Source organism: Lithobates pipiens, unplaced genomic scaffold (genome assembly GCF_037356315.1).
Source record: "Lithobates pipiens isolate NorthernLeopardFrog02 unplaced genomic scaffold, aLitPip1_a1.2 Scaffold_18, whole genome shotgun sequence".
NCBI lineage: Eukaryota > Metazoa > Chordata > Amphibia > Anura > Ranidae > Lithobates > Lithobates pipiens.
The window spans coordinates 491,545,614-491,561,025 of record NW_027507758.1 but is presented as its reverse complement, the minus strand read 5'-3'; the positions used below and the strand labels follow the sequence as shown (position 1 = coordinate 491,561,025).

Below are 15,412 nucleotides of genomic sequence, written 5' to 3'. Positions count from 1 at the left end.
GACGTCATATGACGTGATCAGGATTATGAGCCGCTGCGCGCCCCCGGGGGCGCGCATCGCGGCGATCGTTGTTGCGGGGTGTCAGTCTGACACCCGGCAACTACGATCTCGGTAAAGAGTCTCCGACGGAGACTCTTTACCACGTGATCAGCCGTGTCCAATCACGGCTGATCACAGTGTAAATGGGAAGAGCCGGTGATCGGCTTTCCCTCACTCGCGTCTGTCAGACGCGAGTAGAGGAGAGCCGATCGGCTGCTCCTCTGACGGGGGGGGTCTGTGCTGATCGATTATCAGCACAGCCCCCCCGAGGATGTCCACACTGGACCACCAGGGATGCCACCAGACCACCAGGGAAAAGGTAATCCTCCCTAGACCACCAGGGATGCCAGTCAGCACAATGGGTGCCAATCAGTGCCCATAATGGATGCCAATCAGTGCCCACAATGGGCATCACTGATTGGCATGCATTATTGTTTGGCACTGATTGGTATCCATTACTATAGTAGAACACCAATGCTGCCTATGTGTGCTCACCTGTGCCGCCTATGTGTGCCCACCTGTGCCGCCTATGTGTGCCCATCTGTGCCACCTATGAGTGCCCACCTGTGCCGCCTATCAGTGCCCACCTGTGCCGCCTATCAGTGCCCACCTGTGCCGCCTATCAGTGCCCACCTGTGCCGCCTATCCATGCCCATCTGTGCCGCCTATCCATGCCCATCTGTGCCGCCTATCCATGCCCATCTGTGCCACCCATCTGTGCCGCCCATCCGTGCCGCCCATCCGTACCAGCTATCAGTGCCAATTTGTGCCACCTATCAGTGTCCGTCCGTGTCGCCCATCCGTGTCGCCCATCAGTGCCGCCTATCAGTGCCACTTCATTGGTGCCACATTGGTGCCCATCAGTGCCGCCTTATCAGTGCCCATCAGTGTAGCCCCATTAGTGCCCATCAGTGAAGGAGAAAACGTACTTATTTACGAAGTTTTGAAACTGAAACAAAAAAAACATTTTTTTTTCAAAATTTTCGGTATTTTTTTATTTGTAGCGCAAAAAATAAAAATCGTAGAGGTGATCAAATACCACCAAAAGAAAGCTCTATATGTGGGAAAAAAATTATAACAATTTCATTTGGGTACAGTGTTGTATGACCGCGCAATTGTCATTCAAAGTGCGACAGCGCTGAAAGCTCAAAATTGGTCTGGGCAGGAAGGTGTTTAAGTGCCCTGTATTGAAGTGGTTAATAAAAATATATATTTTTCTACTTGATTGATCATTAGATTCTCTTGATACCTGTAAAATCCTGCTTGCCTTTCCCTGTTAATTTTACTAATTTAATGGGTTGTGGCACTGAATTTTGACCTCTCATTACCCAGTTCCTGAAAAATGATAGTTCTTAACCACTTCCGCACCATCAGCCGCAGTTTTACTGTGGCAGGTTTGCTCAGCTGGGCAAATCGACATTACCTTACATTGCTTTTCCTTTTGGCCACTAGGAGCATATGCGCGCCCTCAGCGTATGCCCAGAGGCGGTGTGAGTGCCCGGGGGCGTGATGACCGCCACACACCCGCTATCGCTCGTGACAGAGCGAAACACACAAATCCTGGTTCTTTCAGGGGAGTAGAGAGAGATTGTGTATTCGTACTAAGTATGAACACCGATCTCCCTCTCCTACTAGACAGTTCCATCCCCCCTACAGTTAGAACACAGTGAGGGAACACAGTTAAACCCTTGATTGCCCCCTAGTGTTAACCCCTTCTTTAGCAGTGACATTTATACAGTAATCAGTGCATTTTTATAGCACTGATCGCTGTATAAATGTCAATGATCCAAAAATGTGTCAAAAGTGTCCGTCACAATATTGCAGTCCTGATAAAAATCGCAGATCGCCGCCATTACTATTAAAAAAAATGCCATAAATCTATCCCCTATTTTGTAGACGATATAACTTTTGTGCAAACCAATCAATATACGCTTATTGCGATTTTTTACCAAAAATATGTAGAAGAATACATATCGGTCTAAACTGAGGGAAAAATTTGTTTTTTTTTAAAAAAATAGGGATATTTATTTTAGCAAAAAGTAAAAGATAATGTGTTTTTTTCAAAATTGTCCCTCTTTTATAACGCAAAAAATAAAAACCACAGAAGTGATCAAATACAACCAAAAGAAAGCTCTATTTGTGGGAAAAAAGGACATAAATTTTGTTTGATTACAACACCGCACGACCGCGCAATTTTCAGTTAAAGCAACGCAGTGCTGTATCGCAAAAAATGGCCTGGTCATTGAGTAGCCAAATCTTCCAGGGCTAAAGTGGTTAAAGGAGCATAGTACAATACAAGTCATTGGAGGCTAATGTAGCTGTAGACTTTAATACCCAGGAATCCTTGCCCACAGAAGGAGGAGAGGACAGTGTTTTCCCAGTAATTTACTGGAGATCTGAGCAGTCTTCCATCTTCCATGGGGAGCGAGAGAGCGGACCTGCTGTTGGGATCTGTTTCCCACTTCAGAAAAAGAGGCAGAGCCTGGAGGCTGAACAACTGGGACCTAGCCCACACAGGGATCAGAGGACTAAGACCTGTGTGCCGTGTGACCGGAGCTGAGAGACTGCACCTGAGACCTGAGCACTGTACCAGAGCTAGAGGACTGAGTGACCAGATCCCAGGTACCTGAAGACAGCAGACATCCAACTGATCTGGACCAGAGTCCTGTGTACCAGGAGGGGTGAGCTGAACCATTTATGCTTATCTCAGAAAGGACAAAGTTTATGCATTACAGATTACTTCTTATTCAGCAGTCCACTAGCCATCTGTTTCACACTCTTAAAGGGTTGTCTTTTTTTGGTGCTTTTCTATAAGGTGGTACAACATGTGTACCACCTTATAGAAAAGCACCAAAAAAAGACAACCAGAGATGACAATTGAACTCAAAGGGTACCTCTTTGTCAGGAATGCATTTGGTGCTGTATGCATAATGTGCACACAAGGACCTGTATTTTTTGGGTTAATAGATGCCAATACTTTAGCCGTGTTTGCACTGGTTATAATATGGTTTATTATTACTATAGTTCAGTTGATTGCCATCTTTTGGGCAAAGCTGGCCATACTTAATACAGTTTTCTTATTCAATTTCCTTTAGATTTACCTTTAACTATGTAGTGCAAGGTCCTGCCTGATTGCATACAAATTGAAAGTGTTTAGGTTTGACTTCATATTATATGGTTTGGGTAAATCTAAAGGAATATTTTACGAAATTGTATAATGTATGGTGTAGACTTTATTTAGAACAGCATTGTTAAACCTGTTAATTTGCAAGTTGGTTGTGCCTGATTTATGTCTGTTATTGTAGAGTGATAGCATACTAAGTTTCACAGGTATGTCGGCGGGGTCCTAGCAGCTTTAGGTGTCATAGCAGAACACAAAACCACTTATCCAGTGTCTCCTGCGGGGGTAAGCACTACAGTTGTATTGTACCAATCTGTATTACATTTCATTGTTGTTGCTGGTTATTTTTTTGTGCTATTGTTTCCTTGTTGGGTGTGTAGCCCAAATAAATCCTCCTTATTCAGTCTTGATGTGTCATAGGGTGTGGAATTGCTGGAAGGGTTGAATCGGAATCAGGGAACGTTGCCCTTCTAGGGGGTAAGTGCTATAAAGACCTTTATGGCAGGATCACCAGATTTTTTTTTTAGGGTCTCAGGCATGCTGGGCGTTTTGCCCTGGTGCATGAGAAACCAACATTTAGATGCAGGTGAAAGGCACACATGCACAGTCCAGCCCCCGCTGTCAGTAGCCTGTAAAAGAGAGGCTGACAGCTATTATGGCTGGATGAGGCTTTTTCATTACTAACCAGCTGATGCACGTGCAATGTTCTAAAGAGGATAGTTGCTGTCTCTGCATCCCTTTAGAAGTAGTTACTCCTTTGGGAATATCTTACAAAAAAATATTTGTTTCTGTTGCACAGAATGCCTAAAACCCGACCTGTATCTTACTGTACACTTCTGGGAAGACAGTGAGCCAATCACACAAGCAGGAAATAACATTTCTGGGGATGTTCTGTATGCCAACTGTGTACAGAATGTCTCCAGGTTGCCATATTGTATTTAATTTTACAGAAAAAGATAGGGCTGTAGATTGAAAAGGAAATGTCATTTTTTTTATAGTGTTCAATTACAATATGGCTTGTATAGTAAATTATTTTTTTTATTTGCTATTTTTTTGGAGTTACCCTTATAAAATAGAAAAAAAGAAGTTCAAACCCAGCTAACTGTGCAATTGCTGCAATGGTCTACTGACAACTGTAACATCAATGTTACTGTAAGCTCCAGTGGCTCAGAACATGAAGTAGAAATTTGAGGCTTGTTATCCAAAAGGGTAACAACAGTAGAAATTTGAGGCTTGTTATCCAAAAGGTTAACAATTGTACCTAGTGTTGAAGACTGGAACTCCAATGGTTATGTAAGGATAACCCCACTCCGGTGTTGCTTCACCTTCCACCTGGTACAAGCAGTATGGACCACTGAACAATCCAGCAGCAGATATGAAAAGGGAAGTTGCAGCTCCAGCCATAGCTAGAATGGAGAAAATACCAGACAACAGCATCTGGGGAGACAAACAAACAGAATAAAAGTGAACCACCACTCAGGATAAAAATCAATAATAAACGTATTGTAATGTCAGATTATTTGCACTTTCAGCAGATTTTTAAAAAGGTGCTTAAAAAACAAAACAAAAAAAACAAAAACAAAAAGAGCACATTTAGGGTTTGTTCACACTTGTGTTAAGACTTGCTGTTTTTTGCACTAGAAAGTGCATGTCTCCGAATGGAAAACTGTGGTGTGGTGCAGAAATCTGCAACATGTCTGCATTCTTCTGTTCCGCACAGTTCATTTACAACTCCATTTCTCTCTGTGCTTCCAAACTTTTTGGGTTTCACAAGCCTAGCATAATATCTAAATCAGAAGGATCAAGTTTTGATGTCCAGCAAGCAGAGCCATTCCTACCATAAGCGAAAGCTCCCAGCTGTCCCTATTCCGAGGGACTGTTCCTGATTTGGAACAAAGTCCCTCTGTTCCTCTTTCCTCCTCATTTGTCCCTTATTGTGGTCTGAGCTATATAGTTGTGTATGAAATGCACTTTTTAATCAAAAAGTGTTTCCCAATATGTAATATTCTCATTTTTACGGTAATAATAACAATATGTCAATAATTTATATTGATGAGGAAATTTCCAAGAAAGTCTGTTCCGTTCTCGTATAAAAACTCAAAAATGTATTTAATAATAAAAATAGCAAAATATTACAAGAACAATATCAAAGTATAGAATGTCATTAATAATGTACTATATTCTTAAGATGAAAATTTAATCAGATGTGTGTGTATGTAGATTTGAAGCTGTATTCAATGTATTGTGGAGAGTGTCTGCAGCTGTCCTTGTGATGTGAGTGTGTCCCAAATCTCTGTTACTAGCTTTTTACTCCTAAATTTAGCCCTCACCTTCTCCTATAAAGGTTGGCTTAAAGGTTCTTCTGAGCTATATTGTCCTACAGAAACCGTGGGCTTTCCTGAGACATATCTTTCCTCCCACCTCTCTCGCAAGGGTGGGGGGGGGTCGACATTCCTGAAGTGTGGGCCAAAAGGAGAGCTATATGTAAAACCATTTAACTTATACAATATACGTTTCCTTTAACTTCTAAATCAAGTGCTACATATATTAGTATGTATATTATATTCATTTAAAATGAAATGTTCTTATTAATATCCTAATCAAGAAATATTGTAACATAAAGGACTTATCTCTTAACTAACACATTGAACTTTTACATCCTAAAGTATGTGAACCCTTCCTTCTCATCTGTGATGGGGGAGGTGAGAGCTTAGCTCACTCTTAATTATTAACACATGTTGACTCTACATAGAACTGCTTATGAAGTTATAACAGTATATACTTTCACGAGCATAAAGATCGTATATAATTTCTCTTTTTCCATACATAGAAGATATATATATATATATATATATATATATATATATATATATTAATTTAAACAAAATTATTCTGTAAGATCGAATACATTCATAAATATTAATATTCTAAACAATCTTAATCATTTTCTTATCTAAATCCATTTATAACTCAAAGGCATCACATTCATATCCATACATACTTTTAGATCTTAAGATAATTGACTTGAATATATTTTCAATTTTGATTCTAAATGGAAAAGTGAACTTTATAAACCTTTTGTTTCATGTACCATAAAAATATTTTCACCCTTATTATTGTCTTTTTCTTTTACCAAATAATCAATCCCCTTAATTTCACAATTCATAAATGTAACATTGTTATACAATATTCTAAAATATGGATGTCACTTCAGAAACATGTTTTATACTTTCACTCCAAATTATGTTTAGCATAAATCTATAACCCAAACAACCTTTCAAATAATGTTTGTCAAAATTTGAACTTAAAATATATTTTTTAACTTCAATTCATTCATATATGTGAGATGACTTTTAAAAATAATTACATATTACAATGTAAAAGTTAATCCTAACTTGTCCATATGACTTTAGAAAAAAATGACTGTTGTCTTAATTAGCCCCAGATGTTCCTTCTAACTAGAATGACTCTATTGTAAGGATGCGTAACCCTTTTAACTCTGAAAATACACTATATGTGATTGTAAAAATTGATATGTAAAAAATATCTCATTTTGATATGATAAACATATCACATCACAAAAAAAAAATTATATATATATATGTATAAACTGCAATATATCTGATGGATAAATTATTTCATCAATAATCAAAAATTTTTTTTTTTTAGAAGTTTCTCTCTTATTAGAGATCTTGAGGTTTCTTTTCTTCTTATTCTTCTTCCTGCTTTCTGTAAAGTTGGGAAAATTTTATTGAGCATTAAACCGACAACAATAATTATAACAAATGAATCTCTTGTGTCAAATCTTCTCCTAGAACTGATGATATTAATCTTTGAGGTTTTGTTTTCATTTGGAAGGTCTAGAAATATTACATTTCTCTTCTTTGATGACTTGCAAGTCAAATCCTGTAATGGAATGCAGTATCGTTATATTGAATTTAATTAATGCAAAATATACATTTACTTATTCATTTTACATACCACAATCCTAATATTTTATAATGACATGAAAGTCAGATTTTAATAATAACATTTCTAATTACCTTACTTTTCTCTATTTTTCTTAAACTGGCCTATACTCCTAATACTATTATTCTGTGTATTTAACTATAACAGGACGCAATTTCCCTTTTTTTGTCATGATTCAAAACCTTAATTTAGAGTAATGCATCCTATACTGTCATTTTTTTGCCATCTTTCAATTCAGCATTTTCTGTAGAATGTTTGCTGAATAGTATAACCATTCTTTGGGTAAGACATACCCTGTTTCCCTGAAAATAAGACCTAGCGTGATTGACGGTGATGGCTGCAATATAAGCCCTACCCCCCAAGTAAGCCCTACCCTGAAAATGAGACCTACAAGGAATTTAACTAGGGCTTATTTGGGGGGTAGGGCTTATATTGCAGCCATCACCGACAATCACGCTAGGTCTTATTTTCAGGGAAAACAGGGTAGAAAGACCTGCTGAACGACTTTTAATATTTTTAACAAATACTGGCTCAAAGCCTCTCTCAGCATTTGTTCTAAAAAATACCATTTACAGGCTTTCTGAATACATTTATATAAACGTCATTTTGTGAATATAGCTGTGACATTTCTGTTACCAAATGTACCTGTATAGATTTAAATTGTAAAGTTTTAAAAAATGGTCAATATTTGTCATATAATTCTGTAATTCTTTAAAAATATTTTTTTTTTCACAAGAAAAATGTTTATTCTATTTTTACAGTACAAGCAATGCATATACACAGTTGTTCACATATATATTATTGCATGAAATGTCAGGAGACGATTGGTTTGCACATTTGAACAGGAGTGAGATGTGAGGAGCTGTTAGGTTACATCACATTAGGATATGAGTTCAGAGGTAGTAAGTTTCAGCAGTACTATTTGAGGAAGTCCTGGGGGAGGGGGGAAGACTGCAGGAAAGGCAAGATACGTGGGAGATAAGGGGGGGGAGAGGGAGAAGGAAGGGAAGCGAAGGAGGGACCTTGTCTACTTTGCTAAGCTCACAGAGCCCAACCAGTGGATAAAACATTTGGGAGATCCTAGCAGCAATACACCATTGTGGTGCAGGCACGTCAGCAATATCTCAGTGATCATCTGCCACTTCTGTGCCCCATGCATCTATCCATCCTGACCATATCTTGTCAAATTTGTCAGGGCAGTTTCGATGGTGTAGGTGAGCTTATATAGTGGTAACACCGAGTTCAGTGTTAGACGCCATGAAGACACCCTGGGAGGTAAAGCGTCCTTCCAGGGGAGGAATATCTCCCTGCAGGCATAAAAAGTAGCATAGTTCAGGAATAGTCTAGTATATTTGCCCCTTACGCTAGAGCTGAAAACATTTAGCAGCATAATTTTGGGATCTGTTCCCAGCCTTCAGGGAGGTAATCTGGCTAAGGGTGACAGATATCTCTGACCAATAGTCTCCGAGGTGGGGGCAGGACCATATCATATGAAAGAAGGAGGCGGATCCCTGATCGTGTCTAGGACAGGCCACCGGGGTGCTAGGATTCATAATTGTTAACCTCTTTGGAGTGTAGTAGGCTCTGTGGAGGAACTTGACCTGCATAAAACGTTCTCTGGCAGAGATCATGTTGGTGACAAAGGAAGATACACATGTCTCCCATTCCTCCTCTGACAGATCTGGGATGTCTAATTTCCACTTATCTAGTGTTTTTTCAAGTTTCTTCAAAGGAGCTATGGTCAAGTGGAAGTACAGGGAGGACAGGGGTTTATCTATGACCTTGGCAGTAAGTATTCCCTCCACAGAATCTGATTTCAGTATGAGGTACACTGGGCACTGTTTCCTGTAAGCATGTCGAAGCAGGTAGTATCGAAACAGCATCCACCCTGGTAGTGAGTAGGCACTTTTGAGATCAGAAAAGGATCTCAATTTCACATTTCTGTAAAAACTCTTTGGACTAATTTACTTCACTCAAAAAATTACTATTGGCGATTTCCAGTACTGAAAATACTTTGGCCTTGGCATTCATGTGTGACATTAAATTTAAATTAGGAACAATAGGTTTGTTATTTGTAATGCATTTATTCAGTGATCTTAAATCAACTGATAAAGAATAGGAATCATCAGCATTCTTGATAGGTCAGATACAATAATTTACCACTAATTGTGCCTTCTTTGATATTCCTTGTTGTAAAAATGATTGTACAATGTCAGAAACTGGACTTATTGATTCTTGTGGCAACTTATTTTGAATTTGAGGCTTAGAATCTTTTCCATCAATTTCTATTTCAATATCTTTAAACAAACCTGTATCAATTTTGGTCTGACTCCAAAGACCTTTATGTGATCAAACCAATTGTTCCAATACTAGATTGGTTCCTGTATGTGGCCAATTATAATCTGAAGACATGTCAGCTGCTGTACAAACATTTCCAACATTACTGTACATTGACGGTTCTATTAACATAGATTTGGGCCTAGAAGAATATTTCCATATAGCAGAATTACTTAAATCAATAATCCGATCTAATTTACTAATCACATCCATGCCTAAAATATTCTCTGTATTTTGGCAACACCAGATGTATATATTAGTTTTCGAAAGTCCTGGAATTTCAAAAGTCACATCAGGAACTTTAGCTGCAACTGCATTTTCTTTTCCACTGAAACCAATTAAATTACATTTTGGAGAATTAATATTCACAGGTAATTTGTGTTTAGTTAAACTAAGTTCAGCTCCTAAATCTATTAACCATTTTGTACCATTTAATAAAGCATGTACCCATGGCCTTCCACCTTTATCTATAAAAATTGTACCAACATAATTTAATGTTGGAGAGGTCTCAGAAACTTTTTTCTTAAATCCTGATGGCAGTGGAAGTAATCCATCTCTCTCATTGTCATCATCGTTTGTCATATTGATTAAACGGTCATTAACAGTCAATGTCCTGATCTGTTTGACTTATGAGGCATAAGGCAAATCAATCAACCTATTATTTGGAAAAGAAGGAATAAATTTCTCAGAATTGTCCTAATTTTCTACTTCCAAAGTTTTTCTTTGTGAATCTACTTTATATTTTAAACATTCTTTCTGTACATGGCCACATTTCTTACAATGTAAGCAAGTAACATCTCCTGTCTGCTCTGAAACTTTAGTTCTGCCTGTGACATGTATCTCTGAAAGTGCACTTGGAAGTGCAGTCGCTCTAAATCTAAGGGGTAGACCTGACATGAGTAGAAGCTCTGCTGATTTTATCATCCAATCATGTGCAATCTAAAATGCTGTTTTTTATTTTCCTTGAATATCCCTTAGACATATGCAAAAGGAAAAAAATTGTTTCGTTTTGTTTCGTTTTAATTTGTTAATTAATTAATTTTGTTTAGTTATATTCGTTAAATTCATTTTCGGATTTCGTTTTGTTTCCTACTGAATTCGAAAAATCGGTCGCATTCTAAAATATTTCAACCAAATTCAAAAATATTTCTACCGAATTCGAAACGATTTTAACATGATTCGAAATTATTTCAACTGCATTTGAAACTATTTCAACCGGATTCAAAAATATTTTGCGACCCGACTTTAGGGCCATGTATCTCGGGGTCACTTGGTGCTAGAAACCCCAAATTTAGAGATGTTGTAGTGCTAGTGCCATTGTGTTTGCATACCAAATTTGGTGTTTCTAGCTATAAGTGACCTCGAGATATGTGGCCCCAAAGTCGGGTCGCAAAATCGAATTCTCTGCTGCAGAAAAGTGCTTGACATTTTGGGGCCCCCGAGTTTGGGGCCACGTATCTCGGGGTCACTTGGTGCTAGAAAACCATAATGTGGAGATGTAGTGCTAGTTCTATTGTGTTTGCATACCAAATTTGGTGTTTTTAGCTATAAGTGACCTCGAGATATGTGGCCCCAAAGTCGGGTCGCAAAATCTAATTCTCTGCTGCAGAAAAGTGCTTGACATTTTGGGGCCCCTGAGTTTGGGGCCACGTATCTCGGGGTCACTTGGTGCTAGAAACCCCTAATGTGGAGATGTAGTGCTAGTTCTATTGTGTTTCCATACCAAATTTGGTGTTTCTAGCTATAAGTGACCCTGAGATATGTGGCCCCAAAGTCGGGTCGCAAAATCTAATTCTCTGCTGCAGAAAAGTGCTTGACATTTTGTGACCCGAGTTTGGGGCCACGTATCTCGGGGTCACTTGGTGCTAGAAACCCCAAATGTGGAGATGTTGTAGTGCTAGTTCTATTGTGTTTGCATACCAAATTTGGTGTTTCTAGCTATAAGTGACCCTGAGATATGTGGCCCCAAATTCAGGTCGCAAAATGTCATTCTCTGCTGCAGAAAAGTGCTTGGCATATTGCCCATATCTGGGGTCACTTGGTGGCAGGTGACGTGGCAAGTGGACAATCCACAACTTGGTCTTGTGGCACTCGTGGCCGGTCACCTGGCACTCGTGTCAGGTCACGTGGCACTCGTGGCCGGTCATGTGGCACTCATGGCTGGCCATGTGGCACTCATGGCAGGTCACTTGACATTCATGGCAGGTGTCGTGGCAAGTGGACAATACACAATTTGTGGCAAGTGACGTGGCAAGTGGACAATCCACAACTTGGTCACGTGGCACTCGTGGCCGGTCACGTGGCACTTGTGGCAGGTCACGTGGCACTCGTGGCAGGTGTCATGGCAAGTGGACAATACACAACTTATGGCAGGTGATGTGGAAAGTGGACAATACACAACTTGTGGCAGGTGACGTGGCAAGTGGACAAATACAATACACAACTTGTGGCAAGTGTACTATGACATACAGCATATGCACTTGCCTTGCGATCGACATCCGTGACTTCTTCAATCAGGCATGCTGACAACTTCATTGATACCATAAATATAAGATGTGTGTGTTTTTTTTTTTTTGCACTGGTACACTGCAAGTATGAAAAGTTGATGTGACAGATATATATAAGTAATTTCTAATTCACTAGAAAAGATTAGAACAGAATAGAAAAAAATATATAATTTAATAGAATAAAATAGAAAGAATATACAACCATCTTCTGAAATTCGAATTTGAATAGAATAAATTAGAATTTTGAATAGTATGAATTCAAATTTTTAAATTAATTAATTTTAAATTTGGATCGAAAAGATTATAATAAAATAGAAAATAGACTAGAAAAACTAATATATATTATATTTTATTCTGTTCTATTGTTTTTCTAGTCTATTCTTTTGTATTCTATTAAAATCTTTTCTATTAAAATCAAAATCATTATATACTAAATTTGAATTTCGGAAGATGGTTTTATATATATATATATATATATATATATATATATATTTCCGACATTTGAATTTAGTTTAGAATGAATTCGAATTTGAATAGAAAAGATTAGAATAGAAATAGAGAATAGACTAGAACAATAGAACAGAATAGAATATAGATACTATCTATTTCATTTTTAATTTTTTGCAGATTACCATTTGTTTTAATAAGATCTCCTGCAGACTATTAGCATCTATTTAGTTTTTTCGCCAGATCTCCTGCAGACTATTAACATCTATTTAATTTTTTTGCAGATCTCCTGCAGACTATTAGTATCTATTTTGTTTTCTCACCAGATCTCCTGCAGACTATTAGCATCTATTTCTTTTTTAGCAGATCTCCTGTAGACTATTAACAGCCATTTCACTTCTTTTTTTGCAGATCTCCTGCAGACTGTTAGAATCAATTTCATTTTTCTTTTTTTGCAGATTACTATTTATTTCCATCAGATCTCCTGCAGTATTATTAACATATATTTCATTTTTTGCAGATCTCCTGCAGACTATTAGCATCTATTTCAGTTTTATTTTTATTTTTTTTGCATTACAACAGCTATTTCCTTTAGATATAGATGCTAATAGTCTGCAGGAGATCTGCAAAAAAAAAAGAAATAGATGTTAATATACTGCAGAGGATCTGATGGAAATAAATAGTAATCTCCAAAAAAAAACTGAAATTGATTCTAACAGTCTGAAGGAGATCTGCAAAAAAAAAAGCAATGAAATGGCTGTTAATAGTCTACAGGAGATCTGCTAAAAAAGAAGAAATAGATGCTAATAGTCTGCAGGAGATCTGGTGAGAAAATGAAATAGATACTAATAGTCTGCAGGAGATCTGCAAAAAAAGAAATAGATGCTAATAGTCTGCAGGAGATCTTATAGAAACGAATAGTAATCTGCAAAAGAAATTAAAAATGAAATAGATAGTATCTGTATTCTATTCTGTTCTATTGTTTTTCTAGTCTATTCTCTATTTCCATTCTAATCTTTTCTATTCAAATTTGAATTCATTCTATACGAAATTCAAATGTCGAAAAAAAAAAAATTATATATATATATATATATATATATATATATATATATATATATATAAAACCATCTTCCGAAATTCACATTTAGTATATAATGATTTCGACTTTAATAGAAAAGATTTTAATAGAATATAAAAGAATAGACTAGAAAAACAATAGAACAGAATAGAATAAAATATAATATATTCTATTCTGTTCTATTGTTTTTCTAGTTTATTCTCTATTTCTATTCTAATCTTTTCTATTCAAATTCGAATTCATTCTATACAAAATTCGAATGTCGGAAAGAAATATATATATATATATATATATATTATAAAACTACCATCTTCTGAAATTCAAATTTAGTATATAATGATTTTGATTTTATTAGAAAAGATTTTAATAGAATATTAAAGTATAGACTAGAAAAACAATAGAACAGAACAGAATAAAATATAATATATTCTATTCTGTTCTATCGTTTTTCTAGTCTATTTTCTATTTTATTATAATCTTTTCTATCCAAATTTAAAATTAATTAATTAAAAAAATTGAATTCATACTATTCGAAATTCTAATTTATTCTATTTGAAATTTGAATTTCAGAAGATGGTTGTATATTCTTTCTATTTTATTCTATTAAATTTGTTTAGTTATATTCGTTAAATTCATTTTCGGATTTCGTTTTGTTTCCTACTGAATTCGAAAAATCGGTCGCATTCTAAAATATTTCAACCAAATTCAAAAATATTTCTACCGAATTCGAAACGATTTTAACATGATTCGAAATTATTTCAACTGCATTTGAAACTATTTCAACCGGATTCAAAAATATTTTGCGACCCGACTTTAGGGCCATGTATCTCGGGGTCACTTGGTGCTAGAAACCCCAAATTTAGAGATGTTGTAGTGCTAGTGCCATTGTGTTTGCATACCAAATTTGGTGTTTCTAGCTATAAGTGACCTCGAGATATGTGGCCCCAAAGTCGGGTCGCAAAATCGAATTCTCTGCTGCAGAAAAGTGCTTGACATTTTGGGGCCCCCGAGTTTGGGGCCACGTATCTCGGGGTCACTTGGTGCTAGAAAACCATAATGTGGAGATGTAGTGCTAGTTCTATTGTGTTTGCATACCAAATTTGGTGTTTTTAGCTATAAGTGACCTCGAGATATGTGGCCCCAAAGTCGGGTCGCAAAATCTAATTCTCTGCTGCAGAAAAGTGCTTGACATTTTGGGGCCCCTGAGTTTGGGGCCACGTATCTCGGGGTCACTTGGTGCTAGAAACCCCTAATGTGGAGATGTAGTGCTAGTTCTATTGTGTTTCCATACCAAATTTGGTGTTTCTAGCTATAAGTGACCCTGAGATATGTGGCCCCAAAGTCGGGTCGCAAAATCTAATTCTCTGCTGCAGAAAAGTGCTTGACATTTTGTGACCCGAGTTTGGGGCCACGTATCTCGGGGTCACTTGGTGCTAGAAACCCCTAATGTGGAGATGTTGTAGTGCTAGTTCTATTGTGTTTGCATACCAAATTTGGTGTTTCTAGCTATAAGTGACCCTGAGATATGTGGCCCCAAATTCAGGTCGCAAAATGTCATTCTCTGCTGCAGAAAAGTGCTTGGCATATTGCCCATATCTGGGGTCACTTGGTGGCAGGTGACGTGGCAAGTGGACAATCCACAACTTGGTCTTGTGGCACTCGTGGCCGGTCACCTGGCACTCGTGTCAGGTCACGTGGCACTCGTGGCCGGTCATGTGGCACTCATGGCTGGCCATGTGGCACTCATGGCAGGTCACTTGACATTCATGGCAGGTGTCGTGGCAAGTGGACAATACACAATTTGTGGCAAGTGACGTGGCAAGTGGACAATCCACAACTTGGTCACGTGGCACTCGTGGCCGGTCACGTGGCACTTGTGGCAGGTCACGTGGCACTCGTGGCAGGTGTCATGGC

The 15,412-nt window shown here is 37.7% G+C and overlaps 1 protein-coding gene across 1 annotated transcript in view; it reads right to left on the bottom strand.

Annotated features, from left to right (window-relative positions):
• TM4SF19 (transmembrane 4 L six family member 19) overlaps positions 1–15,412 on the bottom strand; it is a 49,734-nt gene that overhangs the window by 8,512 nt on the left and 25,810 nt on the right. The window contains exon 3 of the mRNA XM_077488589.1: positions 4,422–4,597. Coding sequence (XP_077344715.1) covers positions 4,422–4,597 — 176 coding nt within the window. The remainder of the gene's footprint in view (positions 1–4,421; positions 4,598–15,412) is intronic.